The 27,909-nt window shown below is 38.7% G+C and overlaps 1 protein-coding gene across 1 annotated transcript; it reads right to left on the bottom strand.

Annotated features, from left to right (window-relative positions):
• Positions 1-27,909, bottom strand: ACBD5 (acyl-CoA binding domain containing 5). Its single transcript, XM_029085908.1, has 12 exons — positions 27,776-27,909; positions 26,172-26,244; positions 22,289-22,400; positions 22,128-22,160; positions 10,965-11,111; positions 9,460-9,654; positions 8,655-8,761; positions 6,444-6,720; positions 6,002-6,201; positions 4,612-4,662; positions 4,231-4,340; positions 1-454 (listed from the first exon to the last, which is right to left on the bottom strand). The coding sequence occupies exons 1-12, from the start codon at positions 27,907-27,909 to the stop codon at positions 442-444; spliced, it is 1,452 nt and encodes a 483-aa protein (XP_028941741.1). The 3' UTR covers positions 1-441.

Below are 27,909 nucleotides of genomic sequence, written 5' to 3' on the forward strand. Positions count from 1 at the left end.
ATTAGTGCTTTCATCTGATACCATGTAGCCCTGTGGAAAAACAGGCAGGGACGTTATGATTGTAAAATTCTTTCAATATTAAAGTGACAGTTTTACATATTTTTCACTTGTTCTTTTCCAAAGATGGTATTCTCTTCATCATCTGCCATCAGCAAGACCAGGAATTACTGAAGTCCCATCCACAAGCACATTCCAAAATAATTAATTTTCATATGGTTTTGAGGATGGAATTAGTAAATTTATTTTATTTGTAACCTAGGAGCTGTGAATCATTCAAGTTTCAGTAACATTAGTCCTTAAATGTTTAGCTCAAAGGTAGTACAAAATATGACTATAACAGAAGGAACATCAGCCGAGATCCTGAGATTCTATGAGAATTCAGAATTCCTTCGCTTTCCAGGGCCTCTTCTCCTAGCAGTCTTTAAGCAAAGTCATGAATTCTCAGTTCAGTTTTCTAGAAAAGGAACCAAATAAATTAATGTACCTTCACATATAAGATGGTTTTTCATTTGTCTAAATAAATAAATTAAGGTTGCATGTGAATGATTTCCAGTCCATTAAAATAGAACACTGCTTCCAGATACCTGAAAATTCGCCAGCTTAAGTTACAAAAACAACCTGTAAGTTTATAGAAGTGGCACAACTTACACCGAGGAGTGCAAAATATCACTAAGAATTCCGAACTGCAGAAGAAATTCCTCAGAACAGTCCCTGACCGCATCTGTCAGTGGTTTGCTGTCTCACAGCAGAGCAACACTTATGAGCTGGTTTTCCAGTGGCTCCAGAAAACATGCAATCAACGTTCTAAAATTTTTAGCTGAATCTAAACAACTCTCAGTTATGATAAAAAAATGTATTTCTATCTGTGATCTGGTTTTAGAGCCCTTAGGATTGAAGTTTTCAACCTTTCTTCAGTGAAGGCTCCAGTATGAGTACCCAGATTTTCAGCATTAAGTTCCCTATAAAAGAATGAGGCAGGTTAAGAGGCTCAGAAGACCTAAACCAGCCAGAAGGCAGTACAGCGGGTGCTAAGAGTGAGCTGAGCTACCCCTTCCCAGGGACAGGCTCCAGGAGGCCTTCTCTCCACCACTTCCATGGAGTTTGCTCCACTGTGCAAAAGAGTTCAGGAGTTATGGCTGAGAAAACCTCACGCAGTGGCCCAGACTCCTGGTTTCTGCTCCGGAACAGTTTGTGTATTTTAACACCAAAACCACGTAGATATGGTCAATATCTGCACTGCCTACAGCTGTTGCCTAGAAGCTTCCACACCTTAAGAGATTACCAACGGCAATCGGACAACAGAGAAGGACTCTTGTTTTGCAATTCCATTTTCTCTCTGTGTATTTGGTCAACTTCCTACCCATTGCTAAAGGAGATGGAACTCTGGATTGAAAGGTGATTCAGAAGCAGATAGTCCTTAAATTCTGGCTATGGGTAAATCTCTTCAGAAACAAAGAGGAAAACTGAAGAACACAGAAATATCTTCAGTTGTTTCTGTTCTTGAAGTTCGTCTCATCTTTAATACAATCCATGAATGAGTCAACAAAACAAGGCCTATCTGGGGCTATGCTGTCTCTGTGTCTCACAGAGATACTGGCATTACTGTTAGCAGGCAAATCCTTGTGTCCATAACTGATAAACATTCGGGAAGGAGCCACCAGAACCATCCTAAGGTTGGAAAACAACTTTAAAATGAGATTGCAGTTGCTCCATCTGATTTGTTTAAGCAAGAGATTAAGAGATGACCTGGTGATAGCAATAAAGTACCCGAGGAAAACACATCGTGGGCTCTTTGTCAAGTAGAACAAGGAAACTCCAATGGATGAAAGCTGAAGCTGGACAAATCCAAACTAAAGAATAATGTACCATTTGTTTAGTAATTTAAGCTCTGATTCATTAAAACAATATATTAGAAAAAAATGCTGAAAAGGACACTTTCCTAAAAACTGATTTCTGAGTGAACCTGTGCATGGACTGAGGGCGCTACAGAGGACAGAACAGATGATCACAAGAGGTTTACAAGAACAGCATACTGGGGAGAGAGAGAGAGAACACGGCCATTTGAGAGCTATTAGCTAAACAACACTAAAATTCACAGGAGCTTCACATAAGATACTAAAAAAATTGTATTGCTTTTAAAAACCTGTCCTTGCTGATGAGATGGAAATCTCCATTTACCAGTGCAGAAAATAAGGAAAATGTGTGGAACTGCCGAAAAGCCTTAGTAGGGAAATCTCTGGTTTCACCAGACAGTGCCAGTACCATCAATGCTGCTAATGACAGTTCTGGGACGGGGTAACTCCCTGGCAGACCTGGAGCCTTCGTGGGCATCGCATTGTTTACAATACCATGGGCTGGGCCCAGAGGGTGGTGATCAGCGGCAGAAGTCTAGTTGGAAGCCAGTAATTAGTGGTGTCAGTAATGGCAGGGGTCAGTACTGGGTCCAGTCCTGTTTAACATCTTTATTAATAATCTGGATGATGAGGCAGACTGCACCCACAGCAAGTTTGCAGATTACACAAAACTGGGAGGGGTGGCTGATAGGCCAGAGGGTGGTGCTACCATCAGAGGGACCTCCACAGGATGGGAAAATGGGCTGACGGGAACCTCCTGAAGTACAAGAGAAAGTACAATGTCCAGCATTTGGGGAGGCACAACTCCAGACACCAGTACATGCTGGGGCCTGCTCAGCTGGGAAGCAGCTTGGCAGAAAAGGACCTGGTCCTGGTGGACATCAAGTTGACAGTGAGCCAGCAACGTGCCCTTGCAGCAAAGAAGGCCAATGGTATCACAAGCTGCGTTATCCCTGCCAGCAGGTTGAGGGAGGTGATCCTTCCCCTCTACTCAGCACTGGTGAGGCCACACCTGGAGTGCTGTGTCCAGCTCTGGGTCCCTCAGCACAAGAGATGGACATACTGGAGAGAGTGCAACAAAGGGCCATGAAGATGACTAAGGGACTGGAGCATCTCTCCTATGAGGAGAGATGAGCACTGGCACAGGTTGCCCAGAGAGGCTGTGGAGTCTCCCTCCCTAGAGATATTCAAAAGCCATCTGGACACAGTCCTGGGCAACCAGCTCTAGGTGTTCCTGCCTGTGCAGGGGGGTTGGACCAGATGACCTCCAGAGGTGCCTTCCAACCTCAACCATTCTGTATCTCTGTGATTTACCATATGAGAGAACACCATACCATGAAAACTTTCAAACACTAAAAAGCTAGAACAGTTTAAGCCAGTTCTAGTAAGATGCCCACACATGCAGACTCGCTGCAGACTGACAGAGGGAGAAAGAGCACACTAAGCTAACAAAGTGAGTAAGTGGGTAGCAACCAGAGAGTGTTCACTTGATCTTCTGATGTTTAGACAGTTGCGAAAAGGTGAGATGGGAGTACAACTGTCCGTCAGCTGAAGGAAGTGTTACAGAAATATCGTAGTAAGGTGCTAGTAAATGTTAAATGAGAAACAGGTGACAGATGGGACTCTGCAAAGAATTTGATAGGAAGAAATTTTCTCATGACAAATGGGGACTATGGACTCTAGAAACAGTGAAAATAGCTCAGGAAGATATTGGGAGTGAGAAGGTCAAAGAATGTCATAGAGAAAGCTCCAAGCTATCCAGCCTCAACCACTCGTGTGTGCTCACTGAAATTATTTATTCTGCATCACACTTCATGGATTTAATCTAAATTACCAAATATAAAACATACCACATATAAAGTCAAATTAACTGATTTGTGAATTCTTATGCTGAGAAACTTTCAAAGCAAAGAAAACTACACATGTCTGTTTCTAGAATTCCCAGCTAACGGAAGGCACTCCTACTAGCTTCCAGTATTTTTTGTTGCGCATTTGGCTTGAGTTTTTGAGACTGGAACACGCACCTTCCTATCATAACCACACCAAGGACTCTACTGTACAATCTGCTTTAGCAACAGTGTGTGTCTTCAGGGCTGTGAGTCACCGATACACAGAATGGAACGTTAAGCAAGACATGTCCTGAAACAAAGAACTCGGGGAAACAGGATTTATCAAAGCAATTATATCAAAGCTCCCCATTTTGATACTGCCCTGGTGTTTCAGACACACTGTCAAAGCCTTACTGAGAGCATACCCTTGCACTCTTCTTATGCCTGAAGAGGGTATTTTATGTCCTGTCTAAATAACACGATATACTGCGTACTGGTTTAAACAGAGGAACTACAGAATACGTGCCCTATTGAATGCAAGTTTTTACCTTCGCTTTCTTTGAAGATACACGTGTACCAACCACTGGGCAATAAATGGCCATACAATAGCAAAAGCTAAAATGCCAGGAGAAATTTCAAAGGGCCACCACGATGGTTTCTAAGGAAAACAGAAAAAATTACAGTTAACAATCTGTGTGCACCCATTGAATACCAGGTATACTTCACAAACACTTCAAATGCTACAGTATCAAAGCAGAAAATACTGGTAAAACCAGAAAAAAAGATTAATCTATCAGATAAATTCTTCAGACACAGATTATTTTTTATCTCCTAGTCAAGGGAGAAACAATACAAAAAGCACATACTAAGAGCTAGATATTTTTCCACCATTCACACTGATTTTACAAAAAGAAAAAACAGTATTTTACCTTGACAGAGGGGGCAGGCTGATAATTTGACTGTAGTGATGCAGATCTTGCCTTCAAATACAAACAAAGGCTGGTAAGTATCAAGAAGGAAGCTACAAGTAAAACTCTTCTGCTTCCCAAAATGATAATACAAAATGTTTCATCTTCTGAAGGCTTTGCAGTCTCTACATATGGCAGTTTAAAGCACAATACTTACTATCCTTAATCTCATCCCTAGAAAGGAACATTTTCCTTTACTTTGTTACAGACTTAGAACCACTCTCACGTCGCCCCGCTTCCACCACTTAGTTTCCAACTTACCTCTCATGCTTCCATTAGTCTTTACAGCATTTTTATCACAGTTCTGTGTGTTAAAAAATGCATCAGTGTCACTTACTGGACCTCTTTACAGTTTTTCATGGCCCCCCTGCCCAACTTGTCATTGCAATTTCCTCAACTCTGGTCCAGTCCCAGCAGCTGCAACCTAGCACCTTAATTTGCCCAAGCGGTTGTCGAATGAACAGCGTGAGCTGCCAGGGAAGAACCTTTTACTATTTCTTCATATATTGCCCAGGCAAAAAAAGAAAATCAATCTGTATCCAAACATCCAATTCTCCAATAGCTGTGACAGAGCAAAGTAATGGTTTTAATAATTCCTTTTCCCTGTCTGCCTTAGATTTGGAGTATGTGTATCCCATAGGACACTGCTCGTATAGCTCTCTCATTCTCTGGTAGATCAAACTGTATCAGCAAGTCAAACAAAACCAAACATTTTTAGGTTGCTGGTTCAACTATATTCACAGCATATTCTATTCTCCCAAATATACGGTATTTCCACGTAAATACAGGGAAAAAAACACTACATCAATAAATATCAACACTTGCTTAAGACTTCTTTTGCCTATCTTGTATACATGCTAAATTCCAAGAAAGATCAATTACTTCACAGGCGAAGAATGCGTCTTCTGCTAACTGAAAAATGGAATTAGAAGTTCTGTGTGCAAACATTTACCAGTCTGTAAGATTAAGATAATTTCTCACTTCCTTTGAAAATGCTTTGAGATCTGATGAAGAAATTATCTGGGATCACATATTACTAACAGTAACTGTGGAATCTCCATATAGTGACTGTGTCTCTATCAATAATTATGGCCTAGAGCAGTCTGATCAGAAATCAGTAAAATAATATATGGTCAATTTCTAGGTCAAAATGCATGCTTTGGCTCACATGTACAAGAGTCCTGAATTGTGCTCCTGAAAATAGGTACTGATAAGAAATTTTAAGTTGGAATAAACTACAGAGTAAAACTGAAATGTGTCTACAGTTTGTCTGAAATTTTTATCCGAAAAAGCATAAAAATATCTCAGGAAATTTAATAAAAAGTAATCAAGTAACTTCAGTTAATAATACCTGTGATGCTGTAACTGCCTCCAGCATATGCAGCCTCTGAAGGACGTTCTGCATGTCTTCTTGCAACCGCATCAGCACTACCGCAATCTGCTCATTGAGGCTACCCCTGGGTCCTCTGTCTGATCCCCAGCGCTCTCCGTCCCCTCCACTACCCATCTGTCCACCTTGTGAACCATCTCCTAGAGGTTGAAGTCTGTGTCCTATGGTGAGGGAGAAAAAAATAGACACATAAAACAGAGAATGGGCTACCAACTCTACTGAAAATGTTTGATTTTAACAGTTCAATTTTCCCCCTCCTGAACTGAATCTATTTTTATTGTGAAGGACCGAAGCTCTATACAGCATGACTGTCTCACTGGACAATGCTGACAAGTGCTTCTCAGGCACTAGTAACTTTTGGCAGTCAGGAGAGTGGGGAAAACCAAAGCAGCATGCACAGTACCTCTCCCTCTTCTGATGCTGTAGAAATCTGCTTTTTCTCCACCTTTCTTCTCCTTGTGAGGGGCCCCATTACTGGCTTTGCCATCCTCTCCTCCACACTTGACTTCACCTTGTTCTTCAGCTGCTCCCTCTACAGTATTTCCCGGTTGGAGGTTCCCATAGGTCACGAAAGTACACCTTGGAAAATCCGTATTTTCTAACAGAAGATTGTGATCTACATCCAAGAAATGGGATGAATGCTTTAAAGATCCTTTAGCTGTTGTGATGATCTCCAAGGGCTACAAATTAACATTAGCAAGTAATTAAATTCTGTAAAATGTGACAGTTAACCAATAAAAAGGAAGAAGCATCATCTCTACTTTCACTTTAAGAAAATAGTTTGCCCAGAATTAAGACTTTTATTTTAACAGGAGTAATTGATTTCCTATAGAATGTGCTTACTATTGTCTAAGTGTCCTTTTCAGATTGAAAAGGTTAGACATGCATTTGAGGCAAATATTCTCAAAACAGTGATACCACTTGGAATTACTTTAGACATTTCCAACATACAGTTGGAACAACATCACTAAAATAGAACATTAAGAACTGAAAATGTTCCATTTTCCCTTGTAAAATTGGCTTTGCTTCCTCGACAGCGAAGTGGTATCCTAACTCAGATTCATGAGCCACACTGTCAAAAGTCATGTGCTATTAGCAACCTTGAGTAGGCAGCATTTACACTCATGGCAAAGAGATCATGTAGTTTATTATCAACCTGTACAAACCAGCTTGGCTGCACCCTGCACCTCTCACCAAAAGGCACATCATTCTACCAACTTCTCATTCTAAATCAGTGGTACTGTAGGAAGATACTAAAAACAGATTACATGTGCGCTGATCAGGTCACAATGACATGTTCTGCAGCAGGACTGCCTTAAGGTGGTTCAAGCAAACCTGTGTTCAACTGAAAGGACAAGCACTGAACACTTGCAAAACTATATGCTGAAGCAGACCAGGGACCTCAGCTAGCTGAAAAGTAACTCCATGAAAAAGTCAAAATAACCAAAAGGAGGGGGAAAGAAATGGAATCTGCTGCCACAATCCCATTTGTAAAACAGCAGTTCATAAACCTGTATCATCAGAACTGAAGGACAGAGTGTGTGCTACATCTTTTCAATCTTTTTCTACTTGTATATTTATTTACATATACCTGAACATTTGTTACTTTGTTCAAAAACAGAACTTTCCTCATGCAGGTTGTGCAATTCTGACATTATCCACCCACTTCAATTAAAGAATCTCAAACAAGCTTGAACGATACACAAGATGATTGGGAAATCACCCAGATAAGAGAGCTTGCAGCACTTCTACCAATCACCTTTCCCAGCATGCTTCGTTAGTGGGTAAAATTTTTATTTGCTCAAAGGAATTCTCTAGATCCTCAGGAAACAGCTAGACGAGAGAATGATGCAATATTAGAGTGCTTACTGGTCTTTATGATCCCATGCATCATTTGTATATTCCCCCCCAGAATTAGGAAACTAGGTGTTTGAATACAATCTACAAAGTCCACATTTAAACCGGACCTCTGAAGGAGTCAACTAAGACTACAGTTAATACAATCAGCAGGAGCACAAATTCAGTCAAATCTAAGCAGCACAGTTGGCACCCACCTTTTGTATGAAAGTTAGAGGTGAACATTACAGCTCAAGAGAGTAGAGCAGAACCCAGAAATCATTGTCATCTCCCACTTCTTTAGACCTAGGCTACTTTCAGGCACTAGCCTACAGGCCATCTGCTAAGCTTACTATTTATTTTTTCTAAGAAACAAATGCAGAATTCATCAGGCCAGAAAAAGAGCACACAAAAAGCTCGTTGTTACAAAGACACTCCCTGTTTCTTAGAGATAGCTGGATTCTGGTCCCTACATACACGATGAGACCCCAAATGCATCTGTGGACATAGCCTTTAGTTTCTTTGTACTGCAGGTTTTTATACCTTCCCCTCACATAAATTCTTTGAGGGCAAAAATTTCAAGGCTTTTAGATCAGTTGTAACCAAGTTGTACAAGACTGACAATAAAAAGAACAAAACCTCATAGTCCAAACAGGAGAAAGGTACACAAGAGTTACTTCATTCACCTCTGCATGTCCAAGTTCACCAGGTAAAAAGGAATCTATTTAAAAATAAGCATACCAGTTTCAAAATACACCTAGGAATACTGAGCCCTTACCTCTTCTAGTCCCAGTTGCTCCATAGAGTCACAATAAACTTCACTGTCTGAATCACTGGTTAAGTGCTGAGTTGCTGAGACCTCTTCAGTGTTCTCTTCATTTGCACCTGTGTGAAAAGGAGATAGGCACACAGGCTTTGTAAATGTGAGCCGGTCCTGGCAAAGAGTAAAGTAATGAGTTAAAGTGCATAGGGACCTTCAACTCACGCCCCTTTTATCTACTACTGTCATCCTAAACTGAATAAAGAGGCTATATTAATATAGGAATTACATAAAACTTTTACTAATGGAAAAATTATGCCCAATATTGGCATTTCTACATTATAAGTTGATAATTTTAATTTTACATTCTTCATTCCATTCTCCTTCTTAAACTCAGTATAAAGTAGTTTTGCATAAAGTTATGTTAGTTCTAAAATAATATATTTAGACATCAGTTTCAACAAACTGGCATTTATAATATGTTCAGCCTTTCAGAATGACCAAGAGATATTAGTAATTTTTATTTCACTACAAATTAGCTTTCAAAGGCAAATAGGTAGTATAATGATTTTAAAAGAAAACTGTGTTTCTGTGGTTTTGGGTCTCTCTGTCTCTGAATTAATCTCTCTTTCTGTAGGAAAGAAAGCCTTAATTTAAACTGATATTACATTTTATTATTATTTTTTTTAATATTCTTTCTTCAGATTTCTACAACTGAAAGACATCTTTGCTAGTATCTGAATCCCAGGATTAAGCTTTCAAGAAAAGAAGTATTTGCCATGAAAAACATGCAAATTAAAACATGGTCTTGTAAGGACAATACCTTGGTGAGCACTGTTATTAGCCAATTCTAGGCTTGGCTCTGTTTTCTTTATTTCTTCCTCCGAGTTCAAACCATTCAGTGCAGATTTGGTCTGGATGCCGTTCTGCATATCTGGGATAAAGCTGTCCTTGTAACAGCCGTTAGTAACAATATTTTCCAAATCCTTAGCTGATTCTAGTTTCACACTCTTATGGTCTGTAAAAGAACAAGAAAACCTTGTAAACAGAAATAGCTCAAAATGTATTTCTTCAAGTAGCTCACTTTCTAGTGGACTGTATGTATAATGTATCTGTAGAACTGTGGTGGTTTTCCCCAGAGAGTAGGGGAGAGAACTGGAAAGATAAGGGCAAGGAGACTCACGGGTTGAGATAAAAACTATTTACTAATTAAAATAAAACAATAATGATATTAACAGTAATAACAGAATATACAAGTGAGGGATGCACAGTGCAATTGCTCACCACCCTCCGACCAATGCCCAGCCTGTGCCAGCCAGTGATCCCGGAGACAAAACCTCAATCCTGGAAGAGCGAGCCTGAGTGATCCCCGAGAGAAAAACCCTGTCTTCTGGTCAGCCCTGGTTAATATACTGACATGATGTGATACGAGATGGAATATCTCACTGGCACATCCAAATGCCAGTTCTGGGTTTTGCTATTCACTGTGCTTCTCCCTCCCAGTCCTCTGTACTTTCAAACTACCCAAACATGATGTCCTTGGGCTCCAGCAGCAACTAAAAACATTAGTACTTTACCAACATTCTTCTCATAACAAATCCTGAAACTAAAACACAGCTATTCTAACTATTAAGAAGAAAATTAACTTTATCCTAGCAAAACCAGGACAAGAATAAAATATATAAATGCTCCTAGATTCACATTCGCAGGGATTGCTCTGTTCTTGTAACAAGTGTAAATATAAAAATTAATTTGCATAAAGAGCAGATCATATTTAAAACATAAGGAAGCAAATCCAAAGTAGGTGTGTCTGATAAACTAAATAATAATCCTAATGTCCTTGGAGCAAAACACCTGTATAGAATTCTAAATATGTAATTTCATTTGGTTTTCACTTGGTGCTGGCATTTCTCAAAACTCTTTATGGACTCCCTAAATGAATCTCATTGAAAGTTCAGTTTTATTTTCTCTGAAGAAAAAAAAGTTATTTTCAATGCTACTGTTACAGCCCAGGTAGCCATTCACAGGTCTTACAAACAGCACTGGCAACAAAAAACCAAAACAATATAGGATATAGATTTTTAGCCAGCCTACTAACAGAACTTTCTAGCCATGTAAAAAATCGTATGGTATAGCTCACAAATTTGTACTAGTTCTAAATCTTATAACCCAGGTTGAGACACTGCCATTTTTCACACAGGCATCCACATGTATTTGCATCTATTTCTCCTGAAAAAGTACAGATTCATGATCCTTTGGGTTTTTCTGCCACTTAGGTGGTTAAGAATAACTTTGGAAGAGTCAGTGGTCCAAGTGCAGAAAACATACCCTTTCCATTCAGCTGCAGTTCTTTTTCTTCCTCTTCATTAAGCCCTTCTTCTTCTTCTTCTTCTGATTCTGCTCCACGATCACTACTTTCAGCTTTTCCATTCACAGCCTTTATATTTGAAGTTGAATTCATGACACTACTAAGGTCTAAGAAAAAATTCAAAGAGGAAAAAAAGATGTACTTAAAAAAAGCCAAACATACAACACCTCCCCCAAACTATTCATCACAGTTCCAAAAAACTATTTCCATATCAGAAGATGTACCAGATAATGCCAGCTTGATTTCTCTAAGCTCTTCTTTAATTGGTTTAATGTTTCTCTTTTGTGGCTCACCACAGAGTGCCTGACTACTGGTGAGGAGATTCTTAATGATTCATAGGAACCCAACTGGAAAGAGAGAGCAGGCCACTTTCACTACTGAGTCTCAGACCAGGACTATTACCTCTATTTATGGTATAGCTGCAGTCATGTTTTACCTAGGACTGATATGGCTGTGTTCTTTTAAACTCAGGAGTCAGCATTTTTATAGAAGTTCCCTTTTGGGCTGAAATGCTTCAAAACTGCTCTCAATTCAAGGGCAAATTTTGAAACATTCTATTCAACTATGTGCAAACCAGGATTCTGAAGAAGGTAAATACAATACCCATGCATCTTCTGCTGCAGCAATTTAAGCAGACGCAAAATGTGGTAAGAAGACCCAAGTTTATACAGATCTTTATCTAGCAAAGACCATAGGGAAATAAATTATCTGATTTCAGTGAAGATAATGAAATAAATACACAGAGCACTTGTTTGTCTAAGTACATAAATATTTTTAAAAAACAACTCCTGAAATAGACAAAGTAACTGCTAAACCCTTGTTTTCCACATCTTTGATCACTCTAAGGATCACAAACAATTTACTCTGACTGTACAAAGAATTGCAAGGTAAAAGTTCTTAAAAATATGGAGAATTTAAGGGCCAATTCTACCACTTCCTGTAAAAAAAAAATATGGTTAAATATATCCTGATGATCATTTAAGGCTCCTATATTAGGACAGAGAGATTAAAGTACAAAGAGGGGACAGTTTCTGCAAGACACTCACACAGTTTACATGTTGACTCGGAGGCTGAATTCTCTCCGTTTTAATTGTCACCATAGCATTCCATTTGCATAATTTCTACATTCCCTTGTCAGAACCTTGAAAGATTAATTCTTACATTTAGGCTTAACATTAAACAGCAAAATAATATCCAATTATACTGGAGTTGCCAAACCCGCTCTGCTACTTTCTTTGCTGCATAGTAATTTAGAGCTAAGGGTTTTCTGCTTTAATCTTGCAATGAAGAGCCTTCCCACATTCTTCTAGTTTCAAAGCTTATCCATAGCACTTAAGAAAAAAAAAAAAGAAAGAAAAGAAAAAGGCAAAATAACTTCCTGTAGATAAATAATGAATACGCTAAGTGTCCTGTTCACCTTAGTTTTAGCGCAAGATAAGGTTTTTGTGGGCATCGTGCTTCACTGTTTTAGATTGATTTAATCCAACTTTTCTCCTAAGATTAAAAAAAAAAAGCTTCTTTATTGTAAAAAGAGCACTGGAAAACCTACTGTCTGTCTTCTAGACTACGAGAATATAAGCAATCACATGCTCATTTTCTCCTTACTGAAGAACACTTCTTATTTGCAGGGCAATTTGTTTCACAAAAGAAAAATCCCAACGTATTCCCAGTTTATTTCTCATAAGCATGATCCATTTATTGTGAAACCAAATTCTCAAGATGTTTCTCTCAGCAGCAGCAGTGTGAGGAGGAGAAGGTAGCAGTTAAGTCCTCAGAGCATGATCATTAAGCACAGACACAGCTCCCTTGGCACAGTAAGGCAGGAATCATCACCCTTCCCTTTGAAACAAAAAAGGGGCAGGGGCACAATCATCCATCTGTCCTACACAGCTATGGAAATAAACAGGAAAGACTAAGAGGAATATTTGGCTGTGGTGAAGGTGAATTAAAACTGTAAACCTCCTCACCCTACAAAAGATACTGTAAAAAGCCCCAGCTATACCATAAGCTTTCTTCTTAATTACTTTTTTTTTCTTTTTTTTCTTTTTTTGAAGGGAAGGTCTTCAAATATTCGAGCATGTTCTCTCTTCACTTAATTTCAGCAGGGAGTTTATTCATTTGGGGAAACTTCTAAGTGATACATCACATATATTTAAATAAAGAGGTGGAACTGAGGGACAGTATCAACAGCAACATATTTACACTGTTATGTCATGGGACACCTGAATAACTGAAATCCATCAAGATCATATTTCTTCCACAAAGTCATTCTTGGCAACAGTGCTCCTAAAGAGGCACTTGCTGTGGTGCTGACTCTGAAGAACACAGCATTGTACAAAGTTTTGGCCACTTGAAATACCATGCTTAATTGTGTACTTCTCCTCAGAACTCTCATGCTGCTATTCTCATTAGGTCCATCCTTCATTGCTTTTACTACACAGTAAAACCACAGTTTGCTGCTGTCCTTCTTACTCCAAGTATCTGCTAAGGAACCAGCAATGATGACTAATACTGGGAGTGACAGGGTTAAAGACTAAACAGAGCCAACTAGTAGTGCCTTCTACAGTCCCTGTTGGTAGGTTAGTGGTTACTTCCTGAAGAATGTATAGAATCATAGAATGGTTTGGATTGGAAGGGACCTTAAAGATCATCTAGTTCCAACCCCCCTGCCATCAGCAGGATCAGGTATCTTCTAATATGAATGATAAGAGTCAAGCAAGCTTTTAAAATGTTATTTGCTTTGTGCTAATCCCAACTGCCCACCTCCCATCCCTTTATTCTTTATGTTTACCCACTTCAACTGCAGGCAAAATGTCAGCAGCTTTCTCTGTTGCCCTCATTTAGATACTGTAAAGTCCTTCTTGGTTTGTTATTTTCATGTCACTGCCTACAACCCCAAACTGTGAGGTTTGTAGTGGAGTTTTCTAAATCAAAGCTGTACTGCTCTGTACTGCTCTTGTAGCCGTGCAAGGATTTATATACTACTGTAAAAGCCTGGATTGATTTGGGGTTTTTTAGTGCTATATAGCAAGAGCTGTGTAACAGTAACAACACGTGAACAGAAGGAAGAAGGATTTGCCAAAAGAAATTGGTGAGATGGAAAGGATGCAAATAACACACAACCTCTCTACAAGCTTTCAGATGTTCATTGTCTTGTATCAGCTCTATTAAGAGTTTTCCTAAGAGTAATTCTAAATATATTTTTTAAAGACAGCATACAATTCTTCTCAATGACCTGTATAACAGGGCCAAGTTTCTTAAAAATATGTATTTGATTTCTAACTCCCCACACATTTCAAGGCAATTTTTGTTACCCAGATGGGAGTTAGGAACTTAAATGCCTTTGTGGATCTACCCCAGATCAAGGGTCATTTTACAAAGAAAACCTGGCCTAGCAGGTTTTCCTCAGATGCCCTGTATTTTTGGTTTTCTGAAAAGGCACATAATTCTTACACAAAATTAACACGCACTGCTGGAGCCGTACCAGTGGTTGGCTCAGCACAACACACTATCCTCACACAAGTCCTACAGCCTCTTTCATTCTTCACAAATACCAGTGACCAGGAAACAGTCTACAACAGCAAGTGAAACACATCATAAAACATTTAACTAACTGTGTACACCCGCTTCATTTAATAAAAATTATGTGCTTTTGTAAAATACTAACTTTATTATCTGCTCAATAGCAGCAAATTCTTAGCCACTAAAAGATTTCCATGACCTACACTTGCATCACCTTACCTAGGGATCACTTTGCCCTCCCACATTTAAGTAGACTCAAGCTCTGTTAAAATTTTCAAGTCTCAAAGGGACCTATATGCGGTACAAAATTATTTGGATAATCAGGTACCTAGAATTCTTTTCTTGCCATCACAACCTGATGTTTTCATGCTTGTTACTGATCCAACTAGGCTCCTGCTTCAATTCCAAGTTTATGCAGCCACATTCTGCCATTTCCAATACATTCAGTTATGCAAATCTCCACCTCCTTTTTGAAACTGATGAATCCCAGTACTGCAAGGAGTTCTCTGCAAGGAGTGACTGCAGTGAGAATGGAGGAGCACATAAAAGCATCTGGGAGCAATAAGCTCTTCAGCTAGAAGAACAAGAGTTTCTATACCCTCATTTCCGTCCATTCTTTTTAATATAGCACACTACAAAGAAAATTTCCAGGGGCCCAGCCTGCTCTGTAACATCTGTTCTACAGTACTCAAAATGAGCTGACATCACAAATAAAAAGAGATTTTAGGATGGTCTTTCAAAAACAGAAACAGAAAAATATAAAATTCCTTACTTCAACTACCACTGTTTTATCACTTTTAATTTTAAGTGCACTAAATATAAAACTCCCTAAGCACACAGATCATGGCAGCCAGATCTTCCTCTATACAGTTTTCCTTTTTTGTTGTTTGGTCTTCCTAAACTTTACTAGAACAGACAAAAAGAAGCCTCTCCTCCTTTTTATTTTTCTTTTAATATACTCCAAAAGACAGCCTTTTTTCCTCAGCATTCCTCTCTCTGCTCATGTGCTTTTCAAGCTTTACACTCAAAGAGATGCCATTGTATTTCAAAAACCAATTTAATCAACAATATCCATGTCTTTATTTACCATTTATAAACATCAGAACAATAGTTTGTGGATAAGAACGAACACAGACAATAGCAGCTTCTTAGACATTTTTATTAACTTCCAAGTACGGTATTTAGGATTACTGACTAGTCATCCTGGACCTTTATATTTTTCAATATCTAAGAGTTTCCCATCTCCAACCATATCATCTGTATCTGTTGCCTTGAATTTTCAGAATGCTTTCCATATAAATAAGGTTACCAAGTTTTTGGGTTGACTTAGATACATTTCCCTCCTTGCTGTCACCCCGGAGACTTCTGCCAGTAGAGACAACCTGCCTGGGATTTCCTGACAAAGAGCAGCCCACAGAGAACAGCAGCCACCCCACAGGCATTCCCAGCACTGGCAGGTAGTTCCACAAAGGCCACCAGACTTCCAGAGTACAGGGCCACCAAGCACACGCAGCTCAGTTACGTGGTGCATGTGCAGCAAGACCAATGGATCCAGGCTTTGCCAACTTACTGTCAACACCTCAGCCAATGATCACGTGTGAGAATGAACATGAAGAACAGCTGCTTCTTAGATATTTATAGTAACTTGCAAGAATAGCAAGATTATTTCAGGATCCAGGATGTCCCCACATCTGGTACTACTTCCCTCTGGGAGAAAAAGCAGGACTTGCTAAGCTCTCTTCTGTGTGGAAGAGACATAGTCAACATCTGGAACTTTTACTTTGTGTGGCAAGTAGAGAAGCATTACACTCTTGAGTTTCTTCCCAGAAAACAGAAGACATGAACATAGTAAATTCAAAACCCCATTAAAAAAAAATCTGAACTATGATTGAAAGCAACAGAAAACCATATTGCTGCATCACCTATAGTCCAGTAACTACGAGCTATAATATTGTAGCCTGAATCAAAAATTGTTTTGCCCTGTACAAGAAAGAAACAAACAGGAAATAACATTAAGATTATATTATCTTGCCACCTACACCAGGCCTACCAGTTGAACAGCCTTTTATGATGCCCATGTTAAACACAGCCTCGCAGATAACACAGATGGCTTTCCCATACATCTTAGAGGCTATGGTTAAGGTAATTATTTTTGCTATAACAAAGTTATGTATGAAACACCAGCCCATGCCCACTGGGCACTTTTCTGGGACCAATCAAGATGTTACTACCTACGTCTGTTCTCCACCAGCCTCCCATACTCTGTTTACTCCTTCTTTGTTGCCTGTCTTTGTAGAACAGAGCTGTGAGAAATCTGGATTTCAGTTCTCTCATCACAAGATCTTAACTACAAGTGAGACCTCTAAAATGTAAGGCACCAACATTTTACAGCACGGGGGTACATCTGCTGGGTTCTCAAAACCTGAAGAGCTTTTGACAATTTATTTTCCGTTTTGCAGAAAAGTGTTTTCTAGCTGAAGGAAAAAAAATCCAGGCCCAATGACCAATTATGCACAAACCCTGTTACCACTGACTCAATCCAGCATGAAACAGAACACAGACACTTTTATTTTCATGGAATAAAGCTTCCTAGCTCCTTCCACTTTGAAATAAACAATTTTTATTCTTACATTTTCACATTTGGATATTCTGCTGCTCAACCTGTAGTGATATTCTCTACTACTCTATGAGAGAGGAGCTGTTGATATCCTCAGGATTGAGCTGTATCATAGAATGATTTGGGTTGGAAGGGACCTAAATGATCATCTAGTTCCAACCCCCTCCTGCCATCAGCAGGGACACCTTCCACTAGACCAGGTTGCTCAAAGCCTCATCCAACTTGGCCTTGAACACGTCCGGGGGCGGGGCATCCACATCTTCCTTGGGCAACCTGTTCCAGCGTCTGACCACCCTCACAGTAAAGAATTTCTTCCTAATATCTAATCTAAACCTACCTTATTCCAGTTTAAAGCCATTACCTCTTGTTCTATCAATATCTGCCCTTGAAAAAAGTCCCTCCCCAGCTCTCCTGGAGGCCCTCAGGTACTGGAAGGCCGCTAGAAGGTCTCCCATCTCTCTGTACTGACACTCTGCCCTAATTTCCAACACTGTGAGACAGCACTGGCATAAAACCACTAGTCTGAAGTCGAATCACAGCGTAGGCTCAGATTTGAACTGGAAAGCCTGAAGCAGACATATTACAACACGACAAGCCACAGCTTGTTGAGACACTGATCCACATCTCATTGAGCCTCTCCACTGACTTTGGCACTTGCTGGTCCAGCCCTTAATCCTATAATAATCCCATCATGCAGCTAATGCTGCAGAGAATGTTCTAGATGCTTCTGAAGATAGGTTATTAAATTACTGAGATATTAACAAAAATATTTGTGTAGTAAGTTTCACACTAGCCTCCCTAATATAATCTGTAACCTTGATTATAGCTGTTAGCTTATTGTTGGAAACTAGAAAAGGAGAAAAAGCTTAAAGAATGGAATTTTAAAAACCTCTCTCACCCACCCACCAGCTCCTCCTGCCCCATGCTTGCCTTGCCTTAACGCACCTCCTAGCTGTGGTGCTGCCACCCATCCAACAGATCTTACTAAAGCACAGCAATTTCAGAGTAAGAGGGATTTTAGCTCTTTTTTTTTCTGCTCCTTACAAAGCATAAAGATTCACAGCCATTGAGTTCCTTAAAAATCCTAGTGATGAAAAGAAGAAGGAGAAGGAAGAAATCCATTTAGCAAGTATATTTGGAGTCAAACAGAAATGAAAAAGTGAGCTTATGAAGCAAACAGAGGGTATTTCACAGAAGAGGCCCACAAACAAGCAGGAAGAGTGTACCACCAAATGCTCCATTAGAAAGCAAAGATGTTGAAAACACAAGAAGCTCTTTGAGAAAATAAAACTATTTCAAAAGAGAAACTAATCATATGCAATTTACAGAAACACGGTTGGAAAATATATTGCATTTTAAGAGTAAGAATAAGTGTTTCTACCTGGAAAGTAATAATTAAGAACAGGCTCACTTTTTCCAAGTGCTTACCTATGTCCTGTACTAGCTACTGTCTTTGAAACAGAAGTGTTTACATGTAGTTGCTTGTTCTAAAAATCACAACAGACCTCAGTGAGTATTATCTTTTAAACCTAGCTCCCATATCCAATACTAGAAGACACCGAGCAAATCTGCAAATAGCTGTATCTGCCTGTGAGCCAGGCCATCCTCTGCCACTCACACGAGCTGCTACAGAAGCAGTGCCCTGCATGATCGCTACGCTGCCATCAGCTCTGCCCAGAGCCAGCGTATGCAGCAACAGGGCTTCACCTGATACAACTGCAACACAGCTGGGAGCAAAGTTTCCAGGAGAGTAACACTCATTAGGATGATAGTTTAGGTGTGTTGTAATGCTGAAACTTTCCACAGCCTCTGCAGTGCATAACTTATCATTACTGGAGGCAACATGTAGTCTTCACAAAGACTACTACAACTCAGCATAAAGGCAAAGGGTCATCTTTACTTAGTAGGATTTTAAAACAGATCAAATGCCTTGTCGCAAAGCAGAAAGAGTGCACAGGAAAATTCTGCTGAAGAACTTGTTCCAGATACGTTGCTTAGTTGTTGAGATAACTTAGTGTGGACCTGCCAGGAAGGGATTTTCTTGCCTCTCTTTGGATTTACTAATATTCAGAAAAAAGAAAACATCCACAAACATCCTCAAGGAAACATTCAGAAGGATGCGTTGGCTCTGAAACTCTTGATATTTTTCACCCAGAATCAGATCAGTAACGTGTCAATTCTAGCCCACCTTTGGCTTCTTCAGGTGTAACTACACAAGAAAGCTTGAATGCACATTCTGAACATTTCGAATTCAGTGAGCAATGGTATTTTGAAGTTTCTTGGCCTTTTTAGCATTGGCTTGGATATCAGATTTCTTGTGCATTTATTATCAAGTGCAAAAAGTTAAAAGGTTGCTCTTCTAAAGCACCCTCCACCTTACCCAACAGCCTTCCCTCTACTTTTCCAGCAGCTGCAAACAAAAGGGTCCTTCTGTAATACTGCAACAGTCCCTATTCTCTTCTGCAGCGCTATGACAGCTAAGAGCCCCTTTCTTCTTTGATGTTGAGTATTTTATGTACCTGAAAATAATTTGTCAATAATTTTATCTGTAAAGAAGTACTTCATACCTGTCAGAGTGACTACTGACTGAACTTCACAGAGAACCTAAACTTCTCACACAGCTGCAGGATAAGCTTTGAAAACACTACCCAGCTTACCTGCTTTTGAAATATCCCCCAGATTTGCTCAGTCTATTGGAGAGAATTCTCCATTTTCCTTTATTTACTAACACATGCAAGTCTTGATATTTGCAAGCCATGGACCTGGCAAGTTTGTCCTAGTTGTCTAGAAGATGTTACAAGTCATTTTAATGCTGGTATGTCAGGCTTCAGTGTTCTTTATTAACGAGAGCCACAAGCTCTATTGATTCAGGAAGACAGTATTTCAGTGGTTTGTATTTAACATTTTCAATGAAACCACAAGGAGTAGAAACTCAGTTTTAAAAGGCTACAATCTGCTAGAGATCATACACCAGCCACAGCTCACGTACACTAAACTTCCAGACAGTCTCTTTGACTAACTCAAGAATACTGTTGATTTTGAGGAAGTGGCGTGCAATTCTTAAACAAATAGATTATGATCTTCACACAGATTAAAATCTAGTGGAAGAAGAATGGAAGGTGAAGTCAGAACAGAATGGGCCAGAAGATGGAGGGAGTACAGTATGAAGCAAGACACTCAAGAGAAGGGTCCCAGTTTCCAGAACGTATGATTGCCTGCCTATGAAAAAAACCCGTCCACAACAGAAGCTCCAGAGAGTAGGGGCCTGGGGGCAGGGGAAGAAAACAGGACTGGAGGAACTACCACAACCACAACATAACCATGTGTCCATTGTTAACAGTATTGTCACCAGCGTCTACACCACCTCAAACACTGACTTGGGCAGATTCTTTCTATTCTTTAGCGTGTATCTGGAAGACTGAAGGTACTCATGCTTCCACACTTCTGGGAAATATTTTGAGACCTGTACTGTAAACAACAATAATTATTTCTAGCTTCACTTTTAATCAAGGTAAGAGCGCTGAAGAAAGGGTTTCAAATCTTAAAAGTAATGGCAAAGTTACAACATACAACAGACTTTGTGAAAATTCTCTCTTAATTCATTGTGACATAATTAGACATTGCAACTTTAAACCATATGAATGACGACATACCACCAGATTTATTGCAACACTGCCAGAACAAGATAAAGCTGAAATTTGTTTTTGTGTTTTATTTACACTGCCTTATGTTTAAATTGCCTTTTAAAAAAAAAAAGCTAAATTTGTTATTGAAACAGGAATGGTTTAACTGCCACGATTCTCTGTTTGCCTAGATAAGTCACTTTTTTAAGAAGTGGCTTTTGGCACTGTGCCACAGACACCAAGTCCAAGCAAATCCTTATTACACAGATCACTGACCTGAATCTACTGATACTCTTACAATCTTGCCTGTCAATCCAGCTGCTAGGCAAGCTCATTAAATCCCAGATATGAAGTATACACAATTTTAGTTGAGAAAAGTTACATAGCTTTCAAAATGGCCATTTAAAAACTTCTACCATTACCTTTCCTCAAAAACAATTAAAAATTATTTCTGTTTCTCCAAGACTTGCTACCAAAACAGAAATCAAAACTATGTTCCTTTAAGGTGGGGGGAAAAAAGCCACACACAAAAGGCAACTTAACCAGCTGACTTCTGTATCTTAAAACACATTAAAACAATTAATTTGTGCAATGGTTTAAAAACTGTTTCGAAAATTAAGTTCTGCCCTGTTGCATTTCAACTGTAATTTTAAGCCAGATTTAAACAACTGTAAGCTTTATATTACAATTTTATGAACACATTACCTGTAACATAATAACTGTTATTATCAAAACGTTCTCACAATGGTATTGCTAAACAAAAATCACCACACTGATTTTTATGCAGCTATGACACCACTGGGTTTGCCACTTGTCAGACATTTAAAATGTTTAAATAGACATTCCCTTAATGAACTTGAGTCTTAGAAAACTTAACTTGAAAGGTTCACAAAACCATCTTAGATTCTGTGTGTATTGGAGAAATCATGATTTAAGAAGATTGGATTTTGATTGTGGATTTTTAAAATTTTTTTTTAGATTTTTATTTCACTGGATTACCAGCTCCACATGCAGTTTGATAATCCACAGCTACATCAGGATGTAGCACTACACATTTCAAACAGTTGTTTCTTTTATTAATGGAAAGGCAGAAACTAGATTTGATTGGGGTAGTCATTTGTTTGTTTTAAATAGATTGTTTTTTTCAGGAAGAGGCTTCCTTCAGGAGCTTAAAAAGGCTGGAGACAAGTACTAAAAATGCAGCTTCCTGGGTCTAACTTTGCTTTGTACCTCAAAAGCAAAATAAACCAAAATCCAGCCTAATGAAGTGATAAGCCCAGTAGTCACAAGTGTTAGCAGGAAGTTACTACAGCACAAAAACAATGGAAAAGATGGACTTACACATAATTTATTATTCCTACCTTCCAAATACTTAGAGACTTTCGCCATTCGAACTGCCATATGGTAAAGAGAATGAACAGAAAGATGCAGTGTTTAGCTTTAAATTCATTTATAGAAAACAAGCCCAAAAAAATCTGGAGTTGTGCTTATTAGTAGTACAAAGGAAGTTATTTGTCCGAACCTGAGCTTCGGTCAGATCTTCTGTTCTTTTTATCTTCTACTATTTCATAGAACGGGCCTATTACTTGTAGTAATTCTTCAACTTTCTCCGTCACTGGCATACTCTCAAGAATCTGCACAAGTCCAAAATATGAAACATCTTATGAAACAGCATTTCAATGATTCATTCATTTCAACCCATTTTAGAAACTGCTGGTCATTGTAAAACTCAGTAACATTTCTCCAAGTCACTTAATGTGTTATTCTTCTGATTTTATTTTTTTTATTAAATAAAACCAACAAAAACCTAATTTACCAAACAAGAATCTTAACTAGCTGTATTAACTTTTTTTAAGTGAAGAGAAGATGGGAGAGCTAATAGATTTGCCAACACTAAAGGACAGACACAGCACAGGATTAGTAGACGTTGGAATCCATCATTTGAGCAATTTCAAACTAAACCAACTCAAGTTCAACAGGCTGCTGTTATCTGATGAAATTTATTTTATAGACAAGTCTTCCCACAGAGAAAATTAAGCTGACTTTTTTCTTAGAAGATTCTCTACATTTGTCAAACCCTGTCACCTTCAACGGAATGTAAGGAGCAGATCAGAAGTGCCGTGCTGGGTCCATCTAAACCCAACAACAAAATGGACAGAATAGAGCAAAACTGGGACAGTGCAAAGACATACTAATCAGAGCAAACTAGAATCAAATTATGCTCTTAAAGTCATTTGGGGCTCTTCCTTTCATACAGATTTCATTTTAAATTACAACACCAATACCTTTGATCATCTGATAGGAACGCAAAATTTTAAGTCTAAACTAAGTTAAACAGAGGAGATTCAATAATTTAATAACTGACTATTATTTTAAAAGCATACAATATCATTGCCCCATTCTAGTTTAAGGTCTTTCAACCAAGCTTTTTGCCGATAGCTTTGTTCCTCTTTCATCCTTTATTTTTTAAATTATTGTTTTTAAAAGAGGCAACAGCTATAGGAAAAGACTTGGGTAGAAGCAAACTAACAGCTCCAGTACACCTCCTCGTCCAGAACACCACCAAGAAAGCCATGGTAGAAAGCTACAGTGTTACTTCACAGAGCAGAAGCTCCAGGCGGGCTAGCAGGTAATGAGTCAACACTTGCAAACCAGTCAAGGATACCAAGAGACAAGGATCCTACCAGACTGTAATTTCAGTGACACTTCTCTGATCTATTCAGTGTAAATAATTAATTCCATATTTATTAGAGATAAATGTTCAGAGTTCACATACGGAGCTGGATATGAACCAGAGACAGGACAATTTAGTGATTTATTTTTTTTTAACTTCAAAAGCATTGAGAGAAACAAGAAACCTGTTGTAGAATAACACTTGTATTTGCCATGTATTTACTTCTACAGTCTGCACTGTAAACTGTTTCATATGTGCATTTCTATTATGTCTGCACATGACCGCTCTTCATCTGTTCTTAACAGACCTCAACATACTCTCTGCAATTTGGAGCAATTCCTAGAATCTTACTGCACAGTTTCTGTTAAAGTAAGTTTTGTAACTGCTAGCTTTTAGGTGAGCAAGAAAAGAGCAAATACTTCCACAGATAAAATAATTTGCTTCCTTATAACAGCCACTAGGCATAATATACAGCCTTAAAATTTGAAGGTGCAAAATAATTTCTGTTTTCTTTGGATGTCAGACAATTAATATATTAATTAATATAATTAATTAATTAAAATAAGACTCTTATTTTAAGTTAAAAACACCATATAATGTTAACACTTCTTTATGCTAAGATATCATCGCTTATTTCTAATTTATAACAAAAAAAATATATCTGAAGTGCAAATAAATTAAACAGTATTGCAATATAAAATTTCACAAATGCTACTTGGAAAATAAATTAACCCTCAACAAAATGCGCCTGAGCTCAGGTTCATCTTAGCTAAGACTAAGACATCTTTGGTCATCTCCCACCAGCACCTCAAAACACCACCCAGGCACATTCCTCATCAGCTGCAATTTTCAAGGCTACCACATGAAGGGAAAAAACACATCCAACGAGTTTACAATAAACTTGCTTGTGACAGGGCCATCCGATGCATGTATAGCCCAAACACAATGAGCAAATGCTAGAGACATGTCCCAGAGGCAGGGGGGGAATAAGCAATCTTACACAGCCTCACACACAGTCCTGTGGTACCAGCACACACGGGATTTTTTGCCCCCTTAAACACGGACACCTACGCAGCAACGGCGAAATGGCCACAGTAACACCACAAGGATTAGCGCAGCACGTGCTGATAGAACAGCCCCGTGGATCCATTTGAAATGTACTTCCACTGACATTTCAAGTAGAATCAATCAGGTTGGAAAAGCTGAAGCTCGTATTTCAAATGCGAGAGCTGAAACAGCACCAAAGCAGGGTAAACAGATTCCCCAGTTTCAAAGCTGAGTGAGGCAAGGAGTCATTTGCTCTCCAATCCCCACACGTAATCTGTACGGAGACAGAATATTTGTGCTTCATTAGGGTCAAGTAAGTAGACTTCCTCACAGGAGGCTTACTGGGGTTTTTTTAGAACAAACATTGCTATTTCATTTTGGTTTAGTGTCCTGATCAAACCAACTACTGCATTGAAGAAAATAAAGTACTCTACTGAAGTATTAATACATTTTGAATGCGAGATTTGAAATGAAGCACTAAATCTTGTGGTACACAATCAAAAGGAATTATTAAAATTTAGTGGTGTTTAGGACCAAATTAATAATATTTGGCTTTCTGTGTTTTCTGGAGTTGTCTGGTTTTCATTTTACAGCAGCTACAGTAATACCAGTAGGAACTAAATTACCAAAATTAGAGACAGGAAAAAGAACAGTCGTCAGACTCCAGCTTCTCGCCTAGTAAAAGTTTTTGTTGTATCCATCATTAAACATGTTAAGAGTTCAATGTCAAGATAGTGGCCTAGGAGAAAAGCAAGTGTATTCAGAGTAGAACTTACATTTTCTCTCCTTGATGCTAACCTCATTATAATAATAGATTACAATTATACTTGTGTGTATATATATATATATACACACTTGTGTATATATATATATATAAAATATATATTATACTTCTAACCAGTAAATAATCTTTAAACTGGAAAGGCCACCTAGAAGAGCTTCAGTGAAAAGACTGCAGTGAAAAGGATTAGTTAATAAAAGACACTAATTCTGAATGTTTACTTTAGTTAACGCTGCAATCTCTGCTTCATATAGTAACTATGACTGTTTACAAGTTACACACCTATTCCAAAAAAGACAGACTCAATTACAACTGTTTGACTGCAACTATAATGTAGAAAGAATATTTTCATGACAAGTACAGAAAATTCAGGTTGTTAGAGTTCTTCCTGAAAAATCAATGACGATTAAGTTTACATATTTTATTATACTCATGTCTCCACTCACAAGAGTGAGACTCTTGCTCCTTAAGTCTTCCTGGAGGGTTGGGTTTTTTTCCTTTCCAAGATAAGGATCACTTACCTCTCTCAGCTCTGACAACTGAGGCAGTTTGCAATAAATCATTTTTCTTTTGTTATACTTTAAGTTCCACTGTTTTCCCCACTGCCCCCTTTACCATGATTTCAATACTTCATTTTCTTTAGCTCTGTCATTTAAGCTTTGTATCAGCTAGAGCTCTAATGTTTCTCTGAAAACAACCCAAGTTCTATAGCTTTGAAAGGAACTACTTAATTTTCTTCTCCCCATGGGCTAAACAGCACAGTACTGAAATGTAACAGTTCACATAGGGAATAACTCATTTGGAGTTTTGACAATAGTAGTCAGCAAAAATTTCCTCATGTTGCCCAATTTATTTCTGGAACATTTGTCATAGAAGATCCCTTCCACTCATCAGTAAACTTACCTTTTTCATTTCTTCAACGTAGGCTATCATGGCTTCTTCTTTGGACATGTCTCCCAAGGAACTCCAAGCATCCCTAGGAAAGAAAGTCACATACATCTTCAGTATCTTCAGGGCCTGACGGATTTTTTCAGCCTGGCTTTAAGTAGGTCAGTTATGTAATGCCCAAAGTTTCTCTGATACAAATAAAAAGCAACAACAATTCACAACTTTTTAAAGTCCTAATATATCATTTGCTAGGATAATCACACAGTGGTACATCAACAAAGAAGCAACAAACCGAACAGCCTGGGGACTGAAGAGTTCCTCACTAACCAGCTATGATCTTGTAGCCAGTAAGTTGCTAACAAGCCCAGATATGAGACACATTTCTCTTGTAAGTTGATTTTTTTTAAGATTCTCTGCTGCAGAAAAAGAGCAGACAGATACTTCAGCCAGCACTTACAAATGGTTGTCAGCAAATTAGAACAGGCTACAAGAAAAAACTGTTCTTTTCAGGTTTAGCAACTGGGGAAAGACACATCAGTCTAGCAGGCAAATAGTTTAACCATCACCCCCTGTTACAACAGCAGCTACTTATGACCTAAAAAAGAAAAAACAAACCCAAAAAACCCCAAACAAACCTCACCTTCTCCAACTCTGCAAGTCAGAAAAGTCCTATCAAATTTATCAGTATTGCACAAGGAATCTGTCAGAACACAAACTGGAATAAAACATTTCCTTACTCAGTCTTGCACTTGATTTGACATTGTCCATTCCTCCTGCCAGAGTATTTGTCCCACTTACAGCAAAACCCCAAGGTTGGTGGCTCACATTTCAGCTACAAACACCAGGTGGGTGGAAGTGTACTGCCCTAGTCCTTTGCAAAGATACCCCCTTCACCCTGACTTGGGGAGACCAGGAAGGAAGTAGGGGGTGGGGGGGAAGAAAAAACAGTCAAAGGAATCATTTTACAGATCCCAAGATCATCATGATCACAAAAACAACAATAATACTTGTTCTTCAGGACAAATCATTATTAAAATATAATAAGCAAAGCATTCACAGGGCTTTTCAAACAAATCTTGGCAATGTGGTGAATCAGAAGTCTTCCCAGCAGAAGGAAAATACAGACAGTGGGAAGCCCTGCCACTGAGCAGACAAACTAGAAAGACCTATAAGCCAGACCTCTCTCCAAGAGCTTGAAGCTATATCAATGTCTGTCAGTGAGCACTTATTTTCTTCAGGCTCACATCATACATGAAAACTTGAGAAGGATGAATTCCAGACACTCATCCACACCACTCATTCTGCAGAGCACCTACAATTTCGTTCTACATCGCTGGAGAAACACTGCAAAGGCACCTTGATGGCACTTGCCCAAGAAAAAACTGCCCACCTGCAGAGCTCAGGAGAATATTTTTACCTGCAGCTCTGAGAAGTTATAAGTTATCTGAGCTAGAAAGCTGGAACACAAGACAACAAACAAATTCAAGCAAAGCTGTGAATGTTCTTTTTTTAAGAGAGAAATAAGCTCACTAAACTCTTTCTCCAAGTGCCAGTTTTCTAAACATCTCAACTCCAAGCATTAAAAAAACAAACAAACAAAACAACTAATGAAAAGTTACCATTTATATCTACCAATTGGATCCCAAAATCCAGGACGTGGAATGTTACAGGGTCCTTGGGTTGCTTGCTTATAAAAGCTATAGAACTTGAGCATCATTTCATTTGTTGGCTGGAATGAACCTAGTGAAAGCAT

This window comes from Antrostomus carolinensis, unplaced genomic scaffold (assembly GCF_000700745.2).
Source record: "Antrostomus carolinensis isolate BGI_N321 unplaced genomic scaffold, ASM70074v2 scaffold23667, whole genome shotgun sequence".
Lineage (NCBI taxonomy): Eukaryota > Metazoa > Chordata > Aves > Caprimulgiformes > Caprimulgidae > Antrostomus > Antrostomus carolinensis.